The sequence below is a fragment of the Pseudocercospora fijiensis genome (assembly GCF_000340215.1).
Source record: "Pseudocercospora fijiensis CIRAD86 unplaced genomic scaffold MYCFIscaffold_1, whole genome shotgun sequence".
NCBI lineage: Eukaryota > Fungi > Ascomycota > Dothideomycetes > Mycosphaerellales > Mycosphaerellaceae > Pseudocercospora > Pseudocercospora fijiensis.
In genome coordinates, this window is record NW_006921532.1 from 5,723,905 (window position 1) to 5,743,446 (window position 19,542).

At 51.6% G+C, this 19,542-nt stretch overlaps 12 protein-coding genes across 12 annotated transcripts; 6 read left to right on the forward strand and 6 right to left on the reverse strand.

Annotated features, from left to right (window-relative positions):
- Positions 1–956: 956 nt before the first annotated feature.
- MYCFIDRAFT_170096 (uncharacterized protein) lies at positions 957–2,290 on the forward strand (the record flags this gene model as incomplete). The annotated part of the gene is made up of 7 exons (XM_007923317.1): positions 957–1,020; positions 1,053–1,214; positions 1,248–1,329; positions 1,364–1,959; positions 1,985–2,034; positions 2,071–2,188; positions 2,238–2,290. The coding sequence occupies 7 exons, from the start codon at positions 957–959 to the stop codon at positions 2,288–2,290; spliced, it is 1,125 nt and encodes a 374-aa protein (XP_007921508.1).
- A 28-nt stretch (positions 2,291–2,318) lies between these two features.
- MYCFIDRAFT_3272 (uncharacterized protein) lies at positions 2,319–3,755 on the reverse strand (the record flags this gene model as incomplete). Its single annotated transcript, XM_007921435.1, has 1 exon — positions 2,319–3,755. A coding segment is annotated over one exon (1,437 nt), but the record flags the coding sequence as incomplete, so codon positions are not given.
- A 137-nt stretch (positions 3,756–3,892) lies between these two features.
- MYCFIDRAFT_170098 (uncharacterized protein) lies at positions 3,893–4,823 on the forward strand (the record flags this gene model as incomplete). The annotated part of the gene is made up of 8 exons (XM_007923318.1): positions 3,893–3,969; positions 4,002–4,097; positions 4,130–4,214; positions 4,247–4,381; positions 4,416–4,583; positions 4,620–4,661; positions 4,694–4,756; positions 4,794–4,823. 8 exons carry the CDS (start codon positions 3,893–3,895, stop codon positions 4,821–4,823), a joined length of 696 nt encoding a protein of 231 aa, XP_007921509.1.
- Positions 4,824–4,895: 72 nt separating this feature from the next.
- MYCFIDRAFT_47279 (uncharacterized protein) lies at positions 4,896–7,116 on the reverse strand (the record flags this gene model as incomplete). Its single annotated transcript, XM_007921802.1, has 2 exons — positions 4,896–6,991; positions 7,044–7,116. 2 exons carry the CDS (start codon positions 7,114–7,116, stop codon positions 4,896–4,898), a joined length of 2,169 nt encoding a protein of 722 aa, XP_007919993.1.
- A 397-nt stretch (positions 7,117–7,513) lies between these two features.
- On the forward strand, positions 7,514–8,430 carry MYCFIDRAFT_100760 (uncharacterized protein; the record flags this gene model as incomplete). The annotated part of the gene is made up of 2 exons (XM_007923319.1): positions 7,514–7,559; positions 7,610–8,430. Coding segments are annotated over 2 exons (867 nt in total), but the record flags the coding sequence as incomplete, so codon positions are not given.
- MYCFIDRAFT_72710 (uncharacterized protein) lies at positions 8,046–9,970 on the reverse strand. The gene has a single exon (XM_007922148.1). It carries the CDS (start codon positions 9,963–9,965, stop codon positions 9,123–9,125), a length of 843 nt encoding a protein of 280 aa, XP_007920339.1. The 5' UTR covers positions 9,966–9,970; the 3' UTR covers positions 8,046–9,122.
- A 193-nt stretch (positions 9,971–10,163) lies between these two features.
- On the reverse strand, positions 10,164–12,330 carry MYCFIDRAFT_54490 (uncharacterized protein). The gene is made up of 4 exons (XM_007921896.1): positions 11,794–12,330; positions 11,639–11,740; positions 10,358–11,588; positions 10,164–10,306 (listed from the first exon to the last, which is right to left on the reverse strand). Exons 1-4 carry the CDS (start codon positions 12,108–12,110, stop codon positions 10,232–10,234), a joined length of 1,725 nt encoding a protein of 574 aa, XP_007920087.1. The 5' UTR covers positions 12,111–12,330; the 3' UTR covers positions 10,164–10,231.
- A 913-nt stretch (positions 12,331–13,243) lies between these two features.
- On the reverse strand, positions 13,244–14,945 carry MYCFIDRAFT_85530 (uncharacterized protein; the record flags this gene model as incomplete). Its single annotated transcript, XM_007922409.1, has 2 exons — positions 13,244–14,045; positions 14,095–14,945. The coding sequence occupies 2 exons, from the start codon at positions 14,943–14,945 to the stop codon at positions 13,244–13,246; spliced, it is 1,653 nt and encodes a 550-aa protein (XP_007920600.1).
- A 759-nt stretch (positions 14,946–15,704) lies between these two features.
- Positions 15,705–16,436, forward strand: MYCFIDRAFT_85531 (uncharacterized protein; the record flags this gene model as incomplete). The annotated part of the gene is made up of 1 exon (XM_007922410.1): positions 15,705–16,436. One exon carries the CDS (start codon positions 15,705–15,707, stop codon positions 16,434–16,436), a length of 732 nt encoding a protein of 243 aa, XP_007920601.1.
- An 874-nt stretch (positions 16,437–17,310) lies between these two features.
- MYCFIDRAFT_47289 (uncharacterized protein) lies at positions 17,311–17,511 on the reverse strand (the record flags this gene model as incomplete). Its single annotated transcript, XM_007921803.1, has 1 exon — positions 17,311–17,511. One exon carries the CDS (start codon positions 17,509–17,511, stop codon positions 17,311–17,313), a length of 201 nt encoding a protein of 66 aa, XP_007919994.1.
- A 103-nt stretch (positions 17,512–17,614) lies between these two features.
- MYCFIDRAFT_170105 (uncharacterized protein) lies at positions 17,615–18,258 on the forward strand (the record flags this gene model as incomplete). Its single annotated transcript, XM_007923320.1, has 5 exons — positions 17,615–17,712; positions 17,746–17,833; positions 17,871–17,910; positions 17,935–18,156; positions 18,203–18,258. 5 exons carry the CDS (start codon positions 17,615–17,617, stop codon positions 18,256–18,258), a joined length of 504 nt encoding a protein of 167 aa, XP_007921511.1.
- A 48-nt stretch (positions 18,259–18,306) lies between these two features.
- On the forward strand, positions 18,307–19,284 carry MYCFIDRAFT_170106 (uncharacterized protein; the record flags this gene model as incomplete). Its single annotated transcript, XM_007923321.1, has 9 exons — positions 18,307–18,329; positions 18,367–18,463; positions 18,517–18,557; positions 18,589–18,639; positions 18,670–18,783; positions 18,820–18,915; positions 18,949–19,036; positions 19,075–19,242; positions 19,273–19,284. The coding sequence occupies 9 exons, from the start codon at positions 18,307–18,309 to the stop codon at positions 19,282–19,284; spliced, it is 690 nt and encodes a 229-aa protein (XP_007921512.1).
- Positions 19,285–19,542: the final 258 nt, after the last annotated feature.

Below are 19,542 nucleotides of genomic sequence, written 5' to 3' on the forward strand. Positions count from 1 at the left end.
TAGTCCTTCTCGTAGGTATTATCGTCGTTAAATCCGAGCTAAGCAGTCGTAGGGGGGCTATCCCCTTCGGTAAGATCGACCTTAAATTGCTTTTAGTATCTAAAATAGATATAATCGGAATAAGATCGGAATAGTATTAGAATAATATACGATTTCTAATAGAATAGGCCTTTCCCGCGGTAGGTTCTCCGAGGATAGAGGCGTTAGTATCTAGTTCTTAGTATAGGTCGGTAGAATATTTAATATCTTTACTATTCCGTAGTTTTCTTATTCGTATTTGTATTTATAGTAAATAGTATAGGAAAGCAATAGGGAAAGGTATACCTTTCCCCGTATATTGGTATATTATACCTTTCAGCTTAACCTCGGCTAACCCCCTGTCATTTTAGAGTTCCTGACTACCGCGGTAGTCAACTCGGCGATTTTGGTAGTCAGACCGGCGCTGCGCTCCACCTGAAGTTTCTCCGAGATTCAGGCGTGAGGGAAGTAATTGTGGGGTCGTCCACTAGTTCTATGAGTGCTAAACGGGCCAAAGTCAAGGAAAGGTCCTCGAGGTAGCAGATGCATGGATCTTACCATCGACTGGCGACTGCAGTCTGCGCGTTGACGAGACATGAAACGATCCTGCGTATATGACGCCCCGGCTTCTGGAGTCTTCCGAACGGCTTGATTGAAGTCATGCGAACGGTCTGGATGGAGACATCGGAAAACGAAGACTACAGCCATATCGCTGAATTTCTGCTCTCTGCTGCTCTGCACTTTGACCTTCAAGTCTTTGCCACCAGGATTTACGCATCACGGGTTGCCTTGTCGGACTCGATGGAAAGTTCTTCATGTCTCAGCCATCCGGCAACAAATGCTTTCGCACCAGTTCCTTCAGGAAGCTTGAAGCCCTGCCTGCTCCTTGGTGCTTCTTCACGTCCGACGAACATTGATCAGATTGCGATGAACAATTCATGCTCACGGCCCCGCCACCGTTATTGAGCTCCAGGCTCGCTCGAAGGCGAATCACAACAGCGAGTGAAGTAACTTGACTCGGCTCATGGGTCGAGTAATGAATAATGTGACCACCCCTTCTTCACAGATCGAATCGAATATAAGAGCAGAGGAGGGAGGCCGGAATGCGTGGTATCACATCGTCTCTCTCAGATCTCTCGCCCAGCATGAAGACTGCTTCAACCTTTGCCTTGGCTTTGGCGACCATAGCACCCTTCGTGTCCGCCGGGTGGATTGTAAGTCCCACTGAGCTCGTATGGAGCGTGTCGCTAACATCAATGAGTATCCATTATCTAGCTGGAAGCCGATCAGCTTCACCCTTCCCGGCTCCACGTTCCGTCGTAGAGACCTATCTGATGTAAGGGAGACGTATTCAACCGCTCACCTTCTTCAACACTCTAACCCCGATCAAGGCCGCTGAATCCACAGCTGCGCTAGAGAAGCGCGCAAGCTCTGGTAACCTCTACGCAGCATGCAGTAAATTGAACATGGCCAGCAAATACAAGAACTTTCCGATCAACGGATATCTCTACTCTGGAGGCGCAGTTGGAAGCGGTGCCGTCACGGCATCGGTCGGTGGTGCGAGTTCCTGCGCCCTCGATGGCACTGGCGACGCAAATTGTGGATCTCAAGGAGCAATCTTCACGGAACAGGTGAGAGCACACTTACAAACGATGGAAGGACAACTGACTCACGGATACATGAAGGGTTCTGACGCCGCCTCTGCCTACGACTGCTGCGTCCAAGCCCAGAACCTCCAAGACTCGGCGTTCTTCTTCTTCACTAGCAATCCTTCCCAATTCGTCCAGAAGTGTATTGTTGTTAGGACGAACTACTGCAGCTATTCCAAGTACTCGAGCATTATCGAGGCTGCCGCGTTTAATGGCTCTGCTCCCAGAGGTACCTCGTACTATAACTACATCGGGAATGGTCGATGTGTAAGTCAATGTGGAGCATACACTCGTGGGATTGCTTTGGCTGACTGTAGATAGGGTCCCGGCGTTACGGCAGCTATCAACTTCCCCAGCGGTGGTCTCTGTGCAGCTAGCGCTGCCACAGCAAATGGCAATTCAGCCGGAACAGCGTCCGCAGCGTCTGCAGCCTGTGGATACTCCGGGCCAAATGTTCAAGATCTTGGTAAGTGACCTGATGAATGACGCTCTCGTGAGTACAGCTGACAGTGAACAAGGTGGTGCAACTCCAGCTGGCTAAGATTCAAAGGTGCTTAACACAGAACTGAGTCTCACAGTCAATCCATTCAACACTCACCACATCTCACATCCCATCCCACTAAATTCTCAATCCCACCAGCTCATTCACCAAAGCTTAAAACCCCCAGGAACCTGCCTCTGAAAAACCCCCTCAGGATCATATTCCCTACTCACCTTCCTCAAAAACCTCACCTCCTCCTCTCCATAACCCGAAATAGGATCCTGCCACTCTTCCGAATAATTCAAATAAAGCCACTCAGAATCCACACCATACTCCTTCGCCAAAGCATTGCCCTTCTCAATAGCTTCCCGAATCGTTCCCACCACCAACTCATCAAATTCCGCCCCAGCCCAACCTGTCTGAATACATAAATTTACCAGCGGGGTTTCCTTCCCGTGCCGTCCAAAGCCGAGGACGTTGTCCCCTTTCGAGGTAAAGACTGGATGAATCGGTTGGAAGATGAGGGCGAGAGACATGTGTTCCATGCGCTGGAAAAGGGGTCGGGTTGTGGATTCGAAGATTTGAATTAGTTGCTGCATGAAATCACTCATATCGTGTCGAAACGATAGATTGGAAAGCACTTGTCTCGGTCTCGTCGCATCGTCGTCTTCGAATCTCTCCAGGAATTCTGAAAGATATTGAACTCCGAGGTCGTTTCCCGTCGAAGGTGCAGCGTCTTGGAGAGGTTTGAGAAATGCCGGTGTGGAGTTGTCCTTGGGGAAGGGTTGGGTGTAGGCTAGGATGTTGTTCATGGATATTGATGTCGTTCCGTTGGTCGTAGGATCTTTGATGAAATGATATTGCTGTAAGAACGCGGCATAGGGATCCCAAGCTTCTTTCTTTGCGGCAACGGCCTTTAAGAAAGCTTGTGATAATTCCGGGGTGGAGGACATATCATACTCAACCGTACCCATGAAGAATGGTCCTCCAGGGAAAGTTTTGAGACGGAGAGATGTGACGATTCCGAAATTATTGCTTCCGCCTTTCAATGCTCGGAAAAGATCGGGGTTCTTTGTGGAGGAGATTCCGGTTTCGAGCTGTCCAGATGCGAGGACGATGTCGAAGGATTTTACGGTGTCTGCTACCCAGCCCAGGCGTGGGGAGAAGAAACTGATTCCGCCTCCTAGGGTGAGGCCTCCGACTCCGACCGTGGCGTAGCGGCCGCCGGCACAGTTTAGATTCATGGCGTCAAGGTAAGAATAGACTTGGTTCCAGTAAGCTCCACCGCCGACGGTGGTGACGGTCTTGCCTTCCGAGACGGAGATGCTGTCCAACGATGAGAGGTCGAGCGTTATGCCGTCTTCAATATTTGCTGCTTTAGGCCAGCCAAAGTGTCCGCCGCCTCTGATGGCGAATTTGCAGTGCGTGTTGGAGGCAAGAATTTTGACAGCTTGAGCGACCTCTTGGTCGATTGTAGGCCGGAATATGCAGTTTGGCTTGACATCGGTCGCTCGGTCAGACCAGTAGCTGGTGAGCGAGTCATTGTAAGTCAGATCTGTTGGGTAAGAGGTCTTTGAGCCAAGAGATTTGGAGAGGATAGCACAGCATGAAGTGTTTGATTGGAAGCCGTCAGGAATTTCGGGCCTGTGTACCGAGAAGGTCAGGCATGTCACCAAGAAGTTGGCGCCCAAAGCCAAATGCACCAGCATTATTGCAGTCGCGCTCTATCCTTTAACTGAAAGCAATGCGTCCAGACGTGTTCCAAATTCCCGGTATCTTTCTACCTATATACCCCATGTCAGCGTTTCACAATCGAGATGGGTGCACTCACACGAGCAAGAAGCAACGCAGAGTGTCAATCTTTTCGATGAAAAGAAAGTGGGGTCCGAAAATGCCAAGATATGTAAAGTGAATGGCGAACGGTCGCGAATGAGAGGCCATGCCAAGTGGTGCACAGCGTAGAGCTGAAAGAGCTCTGCAGTGGTCCCAGTAATGTGGCACTCAATTCCACGCTTTTGGTAGTCAAATACATATTTGTGCATACAACAGAATTCGTGGGCTTTAATGTGTGATGTCTTGTTTGCGTATCGTCAATCAGACGATCAGCACGTGGTCGCCCGCTCTTGCTTCTGGTATTGAGTCCGTTGGATTACGTTCGAGCGCCACTACAGTTGAGCATGTCGTAGCATCGGGGTGGAGGAAGTGCCCGGAGGAGCATCGAGATGAAATTATAGTTGCACACGCGCTTCACTGCATCGCAAGCGAAGGATAGGTCTTTGATGGCCCAACTTATTGTTGCCGGATTCTCGGCTTGGGCACAGGCAAGAAAGGCTAATGCCGCGGCTAAGAGAGTCGAGTTGAACTGCATGGCGGCGGCGCTGGGAGTTCGACAAGTAGGCGTTCTTCCACGAAGTGTTGAAAGCAAGCAGTCTGATGTTTTGCTAAAAAAAATCATTAAGAGCCGTTGAAAGGGAGCGATGGCGACAGGGATGACTGTGAGACTCCAGCCCAATGTGGACAGGCAATGTCGAGGCAATGGTGGTAGCAACCTAGGGAATCCGGTAGCCAAGCTAAACAAGAAGAACTCTGCCAAGGTGCGGAACTCCGAGTACTGAAAACCACTTTAATTTCCTCAATTCATGCAGCCTGGACGCCTCGCTATTGATATTCTTTAAACAACTGTTTCCAGACGTACCGTCCAAGCCTCCGTCGCAAATCATAGGTTCTCGTAATTCATGGCCAGAAGTCTAGAGCTCCTTCTTCTCCTTGCCTGCCTGCTTCTCATCAACGGCCTTTTCAATGAAGATCTTGCCCATCTGAGCAGCCTCACGCCAGCCCTTTTGCCTGGACCAGAAGCGCTCGATCGGCGTGCTCTTCGTCAGACTAGCACGTCGAGCATCTTCTTCGAGAGTCTCCCTGGTCACCGGCGTGTCGTCTTCGCCAATCTGGGGAACGGGCGGTAGCTTCTCGAGGCTGTCCTTCACCAATTTCTGCCTGGTCAGGAATCTGTCGCGACGCTCTTTCTGTCGGCCTGGCGAATCGATCTTCGAAATGGCACTTCTCACGATACCGTGTACGATGAGGTACAAGTGCTCGCTGAAAAATATTGAGAGCAACAGTCCCCACGCTTTGATGTCATGCGGCCTGCCATCTGGTCCGACACCTTCATTTGAGAACATGTACGTCAAAGCCGCAGCAGTGATGCTTCCCAGCCAAGTGAGGAAGCTGAGTGCATCGAGCCATGGACCGATAGTGTCTTCTCTCCACGGCGTAGGACGTTGCATCTCAACACAGATCTTGATAGCATCTGCTCTGAGCTCGAACCAATTATTGACCAGGTAACTAAGCGGGACAAGCGGCCAGACCACGGAGAAGAGGCTGAGATATCCGAATTGAATGATCATTTCTCGCAGGTCGGTGTAAACATCGTAAGTTGGAAGTTCTGCTTCACTGCGGACGCGATCGAGGAATTCTTTCTCCTCGGCGGGGTCATCCGTAGCTGGAGATGGTTCGGCCTTGCTGGCTCGCATTTCCTTGAACTTGAGGAAGCCTTGTCGCTTGAGATAGGGAACGACCACTTCCATGGCAAAGTTGACGATGGAAGCTGTCACGGCGAAGTAGATGACCTGCTTGCGAAGCCGATCCGAGTTGATGGTGTAATGATCTCCAGCCTTCGCAGTCTCAAGGTGACCCTCGCCCTTTGTGAAAAGGCGACTGAAGACATCGAGATACGGTACGAGAACGGCACCAAAGGGAACGTAGACAAAAGCTGTCAATATGATGCCCATGTATGAGGTGATGAAGTCTAGGACAAAGAGCTTGCCGGTGTGCGATCGAGTGTATTGAGAATCAGTCTCGTAATTCTCGTAGTCGTTAAGGCGCTTGGCTAGATCCGACATCGCACCCGTGAGCAACGGCAGGCAAGTCGTTAGTATGACCGTTGGCGCGAAAGTCAGGATAGATTTTCCAGGCCCATTATAGATCTCTCCGATGAAGATCTCGATGGCGAAGCAGAGGACGATGAGACTACCAAGGACCAGAACTGCTGCAATGGCGAACGGCACCTGCAACGCTTGGCGCTTCAATCGCTCGGTCCATGGGAAGATCTTCTGCGTCTCTCCAGTAGCAGGGTCCTCAACTTCTTGCGTTGCAACAAATTCATGGCGCTTGCTTTCGATATTACTGACGCCACGTACGCCCCATCTTATGGAGAGATCACGCTCTTGGTGTCGCCACCATTCCACGAATATGGTCGACCAAAGGCAGAGAACGGCAGCATAGATGGGACTAAAGGAGCCTAGGAACAGGTATGCGAGAAGTCCAAAGGCGGTAGGAAAGAGCAGGAAGTTGAAGTATGTCTGCTCGAAAGCAAAATAAAATGCAACCTTCTCGCCAAATCTGTCGCGGATCTCGTCTAGGTCTTCGGTTTTGATAGTGTACTCGGTGGCCCACTTCTTGATCCAGTGTTTGTTGAAGGTGTGGTCGTGAAGCGAGAAAATGCTCTCGACGTATTCCCACTCTGGAGACTTGGGTCTAATGCCAGCTCCGCCCTCTTCCTCGTAGTTGGTGATCATCTGGTAGATGATACGAAGCCTCTCAGCATCGGTGAATGGATCCTCCTCCAGAGATGCTCGAACGTCTTGAGCTGGCTCTCCTGCCCGGACGCCGTAGATCCAGTCCTTCACGCGACTTCGATAGACTTCGGCAAGCATGTGCTCATCGCTGGCAACCTTGACGAAGACGAGAATGCTGCTACCCTCCCCATGTCGTACTTCAGTCGCCAAGCCAACGGAGGAGAGTTTCTGGCATAGCTTTTCGAAGCCCGCGGCAGCTTTGGCCTTTTCTATCACGCATTGTTAGCTGTTGGATGCCAGATGATGACATGGGGTAGTTACCGGAAGGAGGAAATCTGTAGACTACAATATAGTCGACGCCCATATTGGTGTGCAGCGCCTGACTCTTGGCCATGGTGCCTGGTACCAATTGACTCGTGACCAGCTCGCTGATGGATCTGGGAAAAGTAGTACGTTTGTTCGGGGCCTCCAGCGGAAAGCTGGACTCGTCTTCGGACATTCAAGGAGGAGCAATATGGATGGAGAACACGTAGGAGGTGGAATGGTGGTGGCGGAGTCAATCGTGTAGGATGCGTAACGTGCTGCCGCTCGGCCAGCCAACTGAACGTGAATAGCAAGGAAAGTGTTGGTGTGCAACGTGTGGCAGTCGTCATTGCGCATGCGAGAGGCGCGTTGGGTTGGGCTGGGCTGGCGATTAGGTTTCGGCCGCACCAATCAAATATTGACGGCATTGATTGTAAGCGGAAGATGTCGTTATACTCACAATCACTACAATGGCCGTTCAATCGAGAGTGGCCGCCGTGACAGGCGCAAACAAGGGCATCGGAGTGGCCATTGGTCTGCACTGCGCACGCTTTCACGCAGTCTCCTTCACTGACAATGCCCAGTCCGCAACCTCGCCCTCGAGTATCCCCAGTCTCCATTGAAGTCGGGGCCATTTCTGATATATCTGACCGCAAGATCGCCCGAGCGTGGAGCTGAAGCAGTGAAAACATTGAACAACGACCCCGAGCTGAAGAACGCGAAAGTGCTGAGCCAAGATGGCGGCGATACGACCATCACCTATCACGCGCTGGATATCAGCCAGGCAAAGAGTGTGCACGACTTCCGCGACTTCCTCCAGGAAAAGCACCCGGACGGTATAGACATCGTCATCAACAATGCAGGCATCGCACAACAGGGCTTCGACGCCACGGTTGTAAAAGAGACGCTGCAAACAAACTACTACGGCACAATTTCAGCTTGCCAATCGCTCTTGCCTCTCATCAGGGAAGGCGGCAGACTGGTCAACGTCTCCAGTATGGCTGGCAAGCTGAACAAGTACTCTGATGACATTACGAAGGCGTTCCTCGATGCATCCAAGAAAGAGCCGCAGACGGGCATTCCTGAGGTCACAGCTTTGATGCAAAAGTTCCAGAAAGCAGCCGATGCAGGGCAAGAGAAGGAGGCTGGCTTTCCGTCGGCCGCATACGCTACGAGTAAAACTGGAGTTACGGCTTTCACAAAGTCACTGGCATTGGATCAGCATGCGAGGAGCAAGAACGTCCTGATCAACGCATGTTGTCCTGGATATGTCAAGACAGACATGACGCGTGGTGGAGGCAGAAAGAGTGCTGATGAAGGCGCGAAGACGCCTGTCATGCTCGCACTGCACGATATCGGCGGCAAGACAGGAGAGTACTGGCAGCATGAGGACATCGCCCAGTGGCGCGAATAGATGCAGCTTGATAAAATGTGAAGGCTAGAACTGGACCCAACCAGCGGTACAGCTTTCCGACAGTGCGTGGCCTTCAATGTGAGAGCACCTGGAATGTCAAAACACCTGGATGCCGTGAAGAGCAGGCACTCACATATTCTCATTCTCGCTTCCTTCCTGGATGCTCGAACTTGCTGACATGAGTTGCAGCTTTGGTACTCCCACTGTGCCGAAATGTTTGATGATCTCCCACGATCGAATGATCAGGTCCGGTCGAGCTTACTTGGATCGCAGCTCTTCACTCGATAGAGCATCATGTATTGACCATAGCGATCAGCAAACGCGTTTTCGGGCACCGAACGATGGTCATTGAACCTATGATCCACTACAGGCAATGTCCGCAGCAGCGTATGGCACTCCGTACACTCGTCACTCGCCACAGCCGCGGTATCGAACTTGTCTCGGTATTTCCGAGTTCCTCATAGCTCAGCAGCGAGACATGGTCTAATTCTAGAATGTCTATTTGTTCTGGCAGGCACGCATATCTCTGCATTGAATTCCCATAGCCTTGGGGAAGATCTTAGATCGAGTCGCGTGCTCCGTGATTCGTCTTGCTTCATTGATGGCATAGCAGCTCTGCAGCGAAATCGATTTGACATTGAAGCTGGACGTTCAACCAAAAATCGAGCGCAATTCCCCAATTCTTACTCGTCTTGAACTTCTTCACCATCTGCTCCACTCCCATCTTCCGCAATCAATCTCGACTTCGCCAACCTAGCAAGTCCCCCATCCTTACTCAAATGCAGCGCCTTTCCCCTGGTCTCCAGATCCATCGCACAAACGCTCTTATGCACCGCCCAATCCCTCCTCTGACACTCATCAGAACAATAAGCAGCAGTCCCACACCTCCCACACCTCTTCAACTCCCCTTCCTCACCATCCCCACAACTCGTACACTGCCCCAGATCCAACGCCCGATACAACCAGTGCGGACTAATCGCAATCCCATCCTCAAAAGCATCACCAACCTCAAACTCCACAAAAAAATCATGTCTCATCTTCTTCCCCGTTTGCCACCGTTTCTTCCAAACCAAATCTCTGACAAAAGACCGAGCCATGTTCTCAATCTTCTCCACATCTTCCACGATCTCTTCGCCTAGCATGGTTTCTTGCGGGTCAGGGATCCATTTTCCCGAGGGAGAAGTGATGAGGTATGTGATGAGAATTTTGTAATGGCCGTGATTGTCGAGCAGACCGAATGCGATTTGATTCCGGATTCGGGAAATTTCGAGCTGTGTTTCGTCGGGTTCGCCGTGTTGGATTTTGAGGTTCCAGGTGAATGACAGCCAGGTTTTGAAGTCTAGGAAGGCGTGTAGGGCGTCGGGACACCAGTTGTAGAGGACTGTTGCGAGGCCGATGGCTGGGGTGAGGTTGCTGGTGGCTGTTCCTTTTGTGAACGTGTCTTCTTTGATGATCTCGAGGGGTCTTCCATCTATGTATAGTTCGTCGTCTGGTTGGTCTGGTATTCTGAGATGGCTTAAGGACATCAAGGTGGCCATCGTCTGAATGTCCGTGTGGTTTCGAAGGAAATCGCGAGGCGAGGTAGAAGAAATTGCGAATTGATGACAGCCAAGTGAAGTATTAATCAATTTGCTGGGCACGTTTCAACACGGCGTCGACACACGGGACGATGAGAGGCATATAGAGGGCGTGGAGGTTAGGCGATCATGACTTCTTTCTGTGTTCATACAGTCGTGATGTTAAAACAGATGCTTCAGCTATGTACTGTTCTCCTGCTCTAAACTCGCTTCTTTCAGCCGCCAAACATCTTATTGAAGATCTTGTCGAACACATTCCTGTAAGGTGCTTGAACGAAGTTCCGTTGATACTAGAAGAAGTTAGCAAACTGCCAAATTGTTCTCTGTGGCGTTTGACTCACCTCTTCAATCTCCTTGACCTCACCCTGCAGGTCAACTTCCTCCGGCTTGTACCACTTGGTCCGATGAATGAGCTTCCATCCGACAAAGAGAACGGGCGTGAGGAAGACCATGAAGTAGCTAAAGACAAACGTGGAAGCTTCCCAGGATCCAGGAAGGAACACGGTGTAGCCACCAACAATGGCCATGACCGCAGTCCAGCAGAATCCGTAGATTGCAACGTACGGCTGGCCAATGGATTTGTACGGGAGCGAATCGCGACTGATACCCTGGGCCTTCAGTGCCCGCATCCACATTAGGAAGGTGAAGCACATGATGGCAAAGTTGATCAGTTGCGAGGCGGTGATGAGATTGACGAACCAGCCAAGGACCTTTGCAGAGCCAGAGCTGACTGAGAGGAATGCCAGCAGGCAGATTGCAAGAATAGCGATCACAGTATTGTAAGGAACACCAATCCTATTGGTCTTGATCATGAGCTTCGGTGCTTTGCCTTCGAGTGCGAGGCCGAAGAGGCTGCGAGATGCGCAGTACATGTAGCTGTTTCCGGCAGAGAACGCAGATGCCAAAACCAGAGCATTCACGATGTGTGGAAGGACATCGATGCGGAGACGATTCATGGCCACGACGTACGGCGAAGCTGCGGCACCTGGAAGGCCATCCTCAAAAGCCGCTGTCAGTTCTGCATCGTTGTATGGCACCAAAATACCGACGCAGAGGGCACCCAGAACGAAGAAGGTAGTCAAGCGGTAGAAGACAGCATTGTAAGCCTTGGGCATGACTTTTCGTGGATTCTCCGCCTCACCAGCTGCCATTGAGACATAATCAGGGCCAGCGATGGTGAAGGATGCCTGGATTAAGCATTGCAGGAATCCGAGGAAGTAGCCTAGGTTGCCTTCGTAATACAGAGGCTTGAATGCGCCTGGATTATTCCAGTATCTGAAGCCAAAACGGTCTCCTAGGGGATTGCCACCAAGCATCACAATGAATGTGAAGATGATGAGGCCGATGATGAGCAACACTTTGCCTAAGGCGGCCCAGAACTCGACCTCGCCGTACCACTTTACATTGACGAGGTTGATGCAAGCGTATAGCACAATGATAATGGCAATGACGGCGCCGGTGGGTAATGCATCGGACCAGAATCGAATAATGACATCGCAAGCGGTGATTTCGAAAGGGACCAGAATTGCCTCAAAGACGAAGAAGTTCCACCCGGCGGCAAAGCCGAAAGATCTAAGAGCTGTCAGTGGAAGCAATTCGGGGGCGGCTCGCCGATGACTTACTCATCAACATATCGCCCAGCAAAACGAATGAAAGGCGACGAGATGGGCAAGTAGGTAACCATTTCGGCCATACAAAGCGTCACAGCCAGGACCACGGAACACCTGCAGCTTGTCAGTGCCGTACCTGTGCCAAGTACCAATATGTGGATATCTACCAGAAGGTGAAGGCAATGAATAAACTACCGGGACCGCCATTGAGCAAGCCTCTGCCAATTTGCACATAGAGCGCAGTGCCAATAGTCCCACCAATGCCGATGAGTTGAATGTGTCGCGGCTTCAATCTCCTGTGTGTATCATCGTGAACGCCGCTGACATTATACGAAGCAACTGAGGCCCGTCTTTCGACATCCTGGTTGTTGTATGCTGGAAGCTCTGTTGTATCGCCAGTGACACCATAATCCTTGGTTTCGGTCTTGGCCCCATCCCCAGTCTGCGTTCGCTTGAAGGGGGATCGGGCTTTGAAGGCGTCCATGTTGACCGCAATGTCGGGAGCTCTGTCCGCATCAGTGCAGCATGAGAATAGTGAGAGGGTAGAAAGGATTGGATAGTTCGACAGCAACTGTGCTGAACCGATGGACAAGGTCGAGCACTAGCCACGTACTTAACTAAGCCATGATCGGGGTGCTCGCTGCTGATAAGACGGCGGTTGTCCTTCCAAAATCTTGGGCAGACAAGCTAGCACTCTCCAAGAGTTGATGGCTGTGGCGGGCGTGTCGAACTTCAGGGCCTGGATCCGAACCACTACGATGGCGTCGAGCGCAATGCGGGACTCGGAATGCCAAGATAGACTATCAGCAGCTGGAGCCAGGCCAAAATCCATGAAGATGTGTTAATCCTAGACTCAGCCGAAGAAGCAGTATAGTGATTATGCGGTTTGTTCGAATTGTAGAAGAAGCCGCTTCAAGGCAAAAGATGCGTGGCGAATATTTCCTTTCGACATCCTCGTGGAGACGTCTTTCAACACGCAGCGTGCGCCAAGGATACACATCTCTTGGTCTCTGGGCAGCGTCGGCGCACGCGAGCTCCTGCTTAGGGTAAGCAATGACAAGAAGTTTGTTCGACTGGTTACACAGCAGCGGCGTAGAGGTGGGCAACTTGCATGAACGGACGTGGAATACGAAGAAGCCATGTCCCAAGGCGATCACAAGAGGTAGCACGATGATGAAGGAGGAGTTTGGTATAATGCATTTGCGTTCGCTGCTCATGGGAGCAGTCATGGGTATCTCAGCTTAGCACTTCCTAGCGCCAAAATCAATGCTACCCATCCATATCATGCGACAACTTCTCATCCAGTAAAGGCTTGCCTCATTCGAGCCGCCAGCCGCCAGACGCAAGAAGCGCCTGAAGTGCCAGTATATCTCCCAAACGCCTGGAAAGCACCGAGATCAGTCCTGCCGCCATCCTGTGTAGTAGAGGGTAGACAGCAGAACGTAAAGCGGTGCGAAAGATCACGACCGATGTCGCGCCAATTGGTGTTTGCGCCAGTAATGAATTATGCCACCCTGATCGTAGTGTCGTGATGTCGTAGTGCTCATGTTGTTAGTATTAATGTCATGCAGCAGTCGCAACGTCGTTGGAGACGCGCCTGCGGTGTGAGAGATGTGCCTAGGCGCGAGCTGAGCGAGTGCCACTCCGTGAGCGCTTGCTTGGAGCAGCGGAAGAGGCGTCCTCGACAGCTTCACGCTTGCGACCAGCCTTGGTGCGTGGCCAATTGTCGAAAGGACTGCAGGCCTTGCGCCGACCAGCTGCAGGAGAGCGACTGCACTCTGCTGAGGCTGGCTCTTCGTCCTCAATGACTGGGGTAAGCTGGGTTTGAACTCGCTTTGTCCGAGCACGAGCTGGTGTCGGTGCCGGCGGCGCATCCTTGCCATCTGGCGTCATTGACATCGGCTCTGGAGTGCCTTCTTGGTAGACTGGAATGTCGTTGATCGCAACCTTCTTCTTGCGACTACTGCGCTGAGGAGTCGGCAAAACGGCAGCAGCACCCTCATCATCGGCGTCCAAAGTTTCATCAAAGCTCGGAATGTCTTCGTGCTGCTTTGTCCGAGTAGTGCGAGAAGTGGTAGGAGGACTCATAAATGGCTTGGAGCGAGCCTTGGTCTTGGCTGGAGTCGTGTGCTGGGCTGGAACGGATGGATCGACTTCCTGAATGTTGATGATAGGAGCATCCGACATGTCGATATCGGTCTCAGCTTCCTCGTCGGCAGTGTCATGCTGTCGAATGTATCCACCCTCGTCAATGTCCCTATCGTTGTTCTGACGAGCCCACAGCAGGCGTGGCGTAATGTTGCTGCGAGTGATCGGGCGTGTGTCGCCGGCAGCACGCTTCAGAGCGCGTTGCCGCGAGCTCTCTCCGAGGTCAGGGCCGTCAACATCCTCAAATTTCTTGTACACCTTGCGGCCGCGGCTAGAAATGATTAGTGATTTGCAAGTGCATAAAGTTGATAGTGACTTACAATGTGTAGACGATGCCCTGTTCCTGCTTGGCAGCAGAGTCCATCCGCTGCTCGTCGTACAGATCCTGTGCGCTGCGACGAGATCGTGGTGGTGGGCTTGGAGAGCTATCCCACTGACGAGCGCGTTCGTGAGCTGGTGGCGCAGAGCTGGTAGCACGACCTCGAAATACATTGCCGCTGGACTTGTCGACCTCAGGAACACGAGCTTGAGTCTCGGTGTAGATGGTGAAGTCGTTGCCCTTGCGCTTTGGCTTGTTGGCGTCGAGATCGAAAGCACCCGTCTTGCTGGCTAGGGCAGCCTTGTGCTTGCGGCTCTGCTGCGGAGTCGGCATAGCGTCGTTCGGGTTCTCCGGCTGGAAATGAAGCACTCGAGCGGTATCCTGGAGACTGGCTGCACGCTGGCGCTTCCGGGCTGGTGTCATGGAAGGCGTCTTAGATGGAGTTGGGAGCATGGCGGACTTGTTGCTTGAAGGCGCGGCGAGTGTCTTATGGTCGCCTTGAGCATTCCTATTGTCGTCGTCTAGGCCATTGTCTGCGTGAGCGGAAATCGCGCCGAGCCGTGGTTGCATAGGTGATGCAGGTGGGGTGGACAGGGCATCCGAAACAGCAAAGCTAAGCTTGCGGCCCGCTATGTTTGGTGTGACAGGCGGAAGGGAGGAATTTGCAGAGGACTTGAAGCTGCTCGAAGCGCTCACGTTTGCGCTGCTGTACGGGTTGGTGTTGAGGGTGCTGCGAGTGCTTCGGCGCGGCGGGCTGTCAAGGAAGCTGCCATGCAGCGGCGTTGGCGGGACGTGGAGGTGAGCGCGCGTGCGGCGCGGTGGAGTGGACGGGGTGTCCATCTCAACGGCCATGCTTTTCACGCGGGCCTGATGTGAGCGCGCTGGCGCAGTGCGCCTGTTGCTGGGGAGATTTGGTGGGTGTATGCGAGTTGAGGGCCTGCAAGTTCACCTGGTTAGCAAGTGTCTCTCTGCAATATCTTCCTGCGACAATGCTGCTGGAGGCAGATCCAGCAGGCGTGAGTGGCTTGGCAGGCGTACGAGTTGATGGCTTCGGCGGTGGCTTTACTGTATGGGTGGTGTGAACGTACAGGTGTGAAAGCCAGCGTTTCTTCAGTGTGAGTCGGAATTCGGCCTTGGCACACTTTTCACCGATCCCGTCTCTTGCCTCCTCTTCTTGCAGACCGTTGAGAGAATTGGACCTGAGCCACCAAATGCGCTTCTCCCGCCCTGTAGCTCAATGCGCAGCTCCCAAGCAATATCTCTTTCTCCGCGATCCGTATTGTTGTATTTACTATCTCTAGGTCTCGACCAAAAATGTATGCGCTCGTTGTTGTATGTCGTTGTCGATGGTGAAGGTGTGCATCGCGAAGGTGAAGCGTAAAGTGTGCAAATGGGCGTGGCTGGATTGACGTCTGACATCCCTGCCTCGCCCTGCAGATTCGGCTCCCGCACCACGCGTCAAGATGCCGATCGAAGGCTTTCATCACACGCGCGATATCCACATCAAAGCTGATCTGTTTGGCTATTGAGGGTCGGCATTCTGATGTCAGTACTGAAAGACACGTCGACAACACAATAGCCATCTGCCCAACCCGCCAATCGCTGTGCAACATGTCGAAAGATCTGGGCGGGTCCGGCGCACCAAACATTGCGAAATTGAGCCTGGAGGACACCGACGAAGATCTGTTCGCAAGCCCAGAGAGCGGCGCGACCACACAAAAGCACACTCCCATCTCGACCAGCAATGTCTCTGCTTCAGCTAAGCAGCAGGTACGACCGCTGTCTAAGCAAGATGTCGAAGAAGCACGAAATGCGCAGCTGCGGGCGGAGTTGGAGAAAGTGCGCGAGGTAAACAGGGTGATAGAAGGAGTCACCGCGAGCTTGACCAAGGCAAAGGCACATATGGAGACGGTGCACAAGACTGTCAACAATGCTTCGACCTTGCTTGCTACTTGGACTCGCATCCTTGGCCAGACCGAGCACAACCAGAGGGTGATACTCAACCCGAACTTTCAGGGTGCATCGCAGGACCTCGAAGATATCGAGAACGATGAGATGAGACGACAACATGAGTCTGAGAGGAAAGCCCTCGAGGAACAGCGGAGACGAGAGGAGGCGCAAAGAAAGGCCGAGGAGGAGGAGAGAAGAAAAGCTGCTGCTGTTGCGACCGGCACTCGTGGCGTGCGCCGGACGAGGAGTGTCAGAGGCACATCTAGCTCCACTCGCGGCTATGGCCGGGTTGACAGCCAAACGGGACGAGGGAGAGGCACTGGTGACACGCGAGGCACAGCTGCTAGCCGAGCGTCAAGTGCAGCAAGAGGGAGAGGGCGAGGATTGGGATGAAATGAACCTGCGTCCGGAAAGCTTCATCACGATTTTCGCTTGCTGATCTGGATCATGGAATCATGTCGAACACACTCATTACCCGGATTCGCGGTGCACTAGCAACACGCGTGCACAGAGCCACGACTGTCAGTAAGTGTATCCTATCCTATCCTTTCCCTTCCCCAATCCTCGTATGATGAGAACCATTCGTTTACCCAGCTCACTCATATGCTACGGCAAGTGCTGCGAACACGTAATTTTCTACCTGACATGCTTTCGCCCTTCTTTTGAGCCACCCTCGCGACACACAAGCTGCTTGAACATTCCTGACCAATGCATAGGTTCAGCAACCCACGTAGCACCACCCGTCCATTCCGCACCAATGCTCATCATAATCTGCATGTCAGCATCCCATCAACGAATTTCAAGCTCAAGACTAAGGGCTCGACTGTATGGTACGCATTCTATTTCCTCTCTGCTAATGACCTTGCGAATCTTCGTGATGAGAACCATTCGTTTACCCAGCTCACTCATATGCTACGGCAAATGCTGCGAACACGTAATTTTCTGCCTGATTGTTAACACCTGCCTCTTTTCAAAACAGCCAATCTCAGTCCATCGAAGCCAGGACTAACACGATTGCAGCATTGAACGATCAACCTGTGTGCAGAACGAACAGTCCCATACTCCACCAGAGCCAGAGATCATCGAACAAGAACAAAGATATCACAGTACGAATCAACTCATGTTCGGGAGAAGTCTTTGAATTCCGCAATGCAGAAACCTATCGTCTTTAACGTCCTACTCTATGCCGTACGGACGAACGCATATGATGTTATTTCATGCCACCATTTCCTTCCTTCCTTCCACTAGTTTCTTTTTTCTTTCCTCCTTACTTGCTAAGCTTAGCCTTCGCCTCATCATCCAACGGACCCTTGGGGTTAGAGCTCAAGCCCTCGAGTTGTGCCTTGGAGTCCTTAGCCTCCTTGTGGCCAGGTGCCTGGTTTGGCTTCTCGGCTGGTGGAGATTGTTGTTGAGCTCCGGTTTGACGCTCTGGGTCGGGGGATTGACGGCCTTGGTTTGGTGCAGACATTGTCTACGAGTATGGTCAGAAATGAGGGATAGGTAGGGAGGAAGAATGGTAGATAGTAGGCGTACGTGAGCTTGTGGCTGAGCCTAGAGTGCATATATTAGCTATGGTTTTGAGGTTAGGAGATGGAAGTGATGAGACTTACTGCTTTGATTGGCTGATTGAATCTGAGGATGACAAGTTTTTGGATTCTTGGTTCTTGTTGTGTTGTATTGTGTTGTGTTCGAATGTGAAAAGTCTCGTTACAATCGAGGGGTTTGATGAAGTTGAGCACGCGAGCGAGAGAGAGTGCCCCACGTCACGCGTCATAGGTATGTCACGGAAGGTGCAAGGAAATGTTATTATCACATGAAAATCGTCAGAGTGGACGTCAGTTTGTCGGACTTTGCAAAGACCGCTTCTGTGCTGAGTGAGTGCTGACTGAAGCGATCAAGCTTGTCGATTCGTCTTCTATACCATGCCTTCGACTCATTGCTTTGGCTCCTCAAGCCCATTCACACCACTCACCATTGACAGCTTCACATTTGTCCAAATCCGAAGCATCGAATTCTTCCGATATCACATCCTTCCAAATATTCTCATTATCGAAATCCGGTGATATGGTGGCGGACAACTACTTTTCCATACGAGCCCCTAAAATTTCGGGCCGTCTTCCTAAGGTATTAAGAAGAATCTATGGAGAATTTTTGCCTAGGCTTGGACAATTTATTGGAGTTTCCGCAGGACACTTCCGTACACCATCCAGACTAGATGACGCGAGGCTAATAAGTTACCTGATCGGCCGCAGAGGATTATGCCATGGTCGATGAGGTCTTGACCTGGTGGGAAGAAGGATTCTTCTTTGATCCGACCGGGGAGGTTTTTGATACGGAGTTGGGATGAGCCGTTTAAGCAATCGAAAGGTCTGTGGCCTTTATTTCGCCGGGCGGACTGGGCTGCAGATTGCGAAGGCGAGGTTTTGAAGTCCTAATATTCTGCTTGCTATCGAGTTTGTTCTGCGTGTGTAAGATGCCGTTCGCGACTTCTCTCAAGTTCTGGCAGAATTTCTTGTCTTGCCCCGGAGTGATCGTGAAGAACAAGAAAGTCTCGATCTATGGTAACTAAATGGGGTCGAGCTCTCGCCCAAGAATTGTGAATAGAACATTGGTGCTCAATGTAGAGATTGTGGTCGCTGGAGCTCTCGAACGTCTTCTTTTCATCGACTCACCTCCTATTTCAACCCGTTGAGAAGGATGTCGCCTTGGACGTTGCTCAAGTCTATGAGAGCACGTCATCGTGGAAGTGCTTTGATACTTGAAAGTTCATTAAAAGCGAATCGGTCAGCAAATATTATTGTTCATATATCTCTTCCCTGGTTGCCTGGCTCTTCGAAAGTCGTGAGGCGATCACGCCAGGCCTCTTGTCCCTGTAGCCTTTCAGATCGCCCGGAATCAAAACTAGCCTCTCGCAACAGAATGCTCAGCTGCTTGCTTGGCAGTCAGCAACCTATCTCTCTGCAACTTACCCAGGCGTGAGTTATCGCATCTATGTGTGGTGAACCTGCACATGGCCTTGTAATATCTCGAGGTATGGCCTGCGACAAATATGTCCCGAGTAGATTTCGTCAAGTCTCAGTCTTTAAGGTCTTGCGATCCTGCTGCATCGCTTTCTGCACTTTCACTTCTCTTGAAACTTGGAGTGTGTGTCCAGGTGTCAGGGTCCATCACGTGCCTGATGCCTGAGGCTGCAACTGCTGTACTTTATCTTTGGACTTTCCGTAGATAGTCCTTCTTCTGAATAACATCAGTTACATCAAGTAGTTATAAGCCCCCTGCGTTTCTAACGCATACAACACGTTTACTACGTATTCTAATAGTTACTCCGATAGCTGCGTAGCTAGCGCTTGTTACTAAAAGTTACGCTAATACTATTATCGTCGCCGCTGCTTTCGAGGGTTCTAGTAGGTACTAGTCCGACTCGAGTTATCAGTGTTAGCTGTCCGCTATATTAGTATTAGCTGTCCGCTATACTAGAACATAGGCGCGCCTATCGGCC

Coding starts and splice junctions, on each gene's coding strand:
- MYCFIDRAFT_72710 (XM_007922148.1), bottom strand. CDS start 9,965: ATGTCCTTAAGCCATCTCAGAATACCAGACCAACCAGACGACGAACTA.
- MYCFIDRAFT_54490 (XM_007921896.1), bottom strand. CDS start 12,110: ATGGACGCCTTCAAAGCCCGATCCCCCTTCAAGCGAACGCAGACTGGG. Junction 11,741..11,793: donor TTCATTGCCTTCACCTTCTG/GTAGATATCCAC, acceptor GACAAGCTGCAG/GTGTTCCGTGGTCCTGGCTG. Junction 11,589..11,638: donor GCTGGGCGATATGTTGATGA/GTAAGTCATCGG, acceptor GACAGCTCTTAG/ATCTTTCGGCTTTGCCGCCG.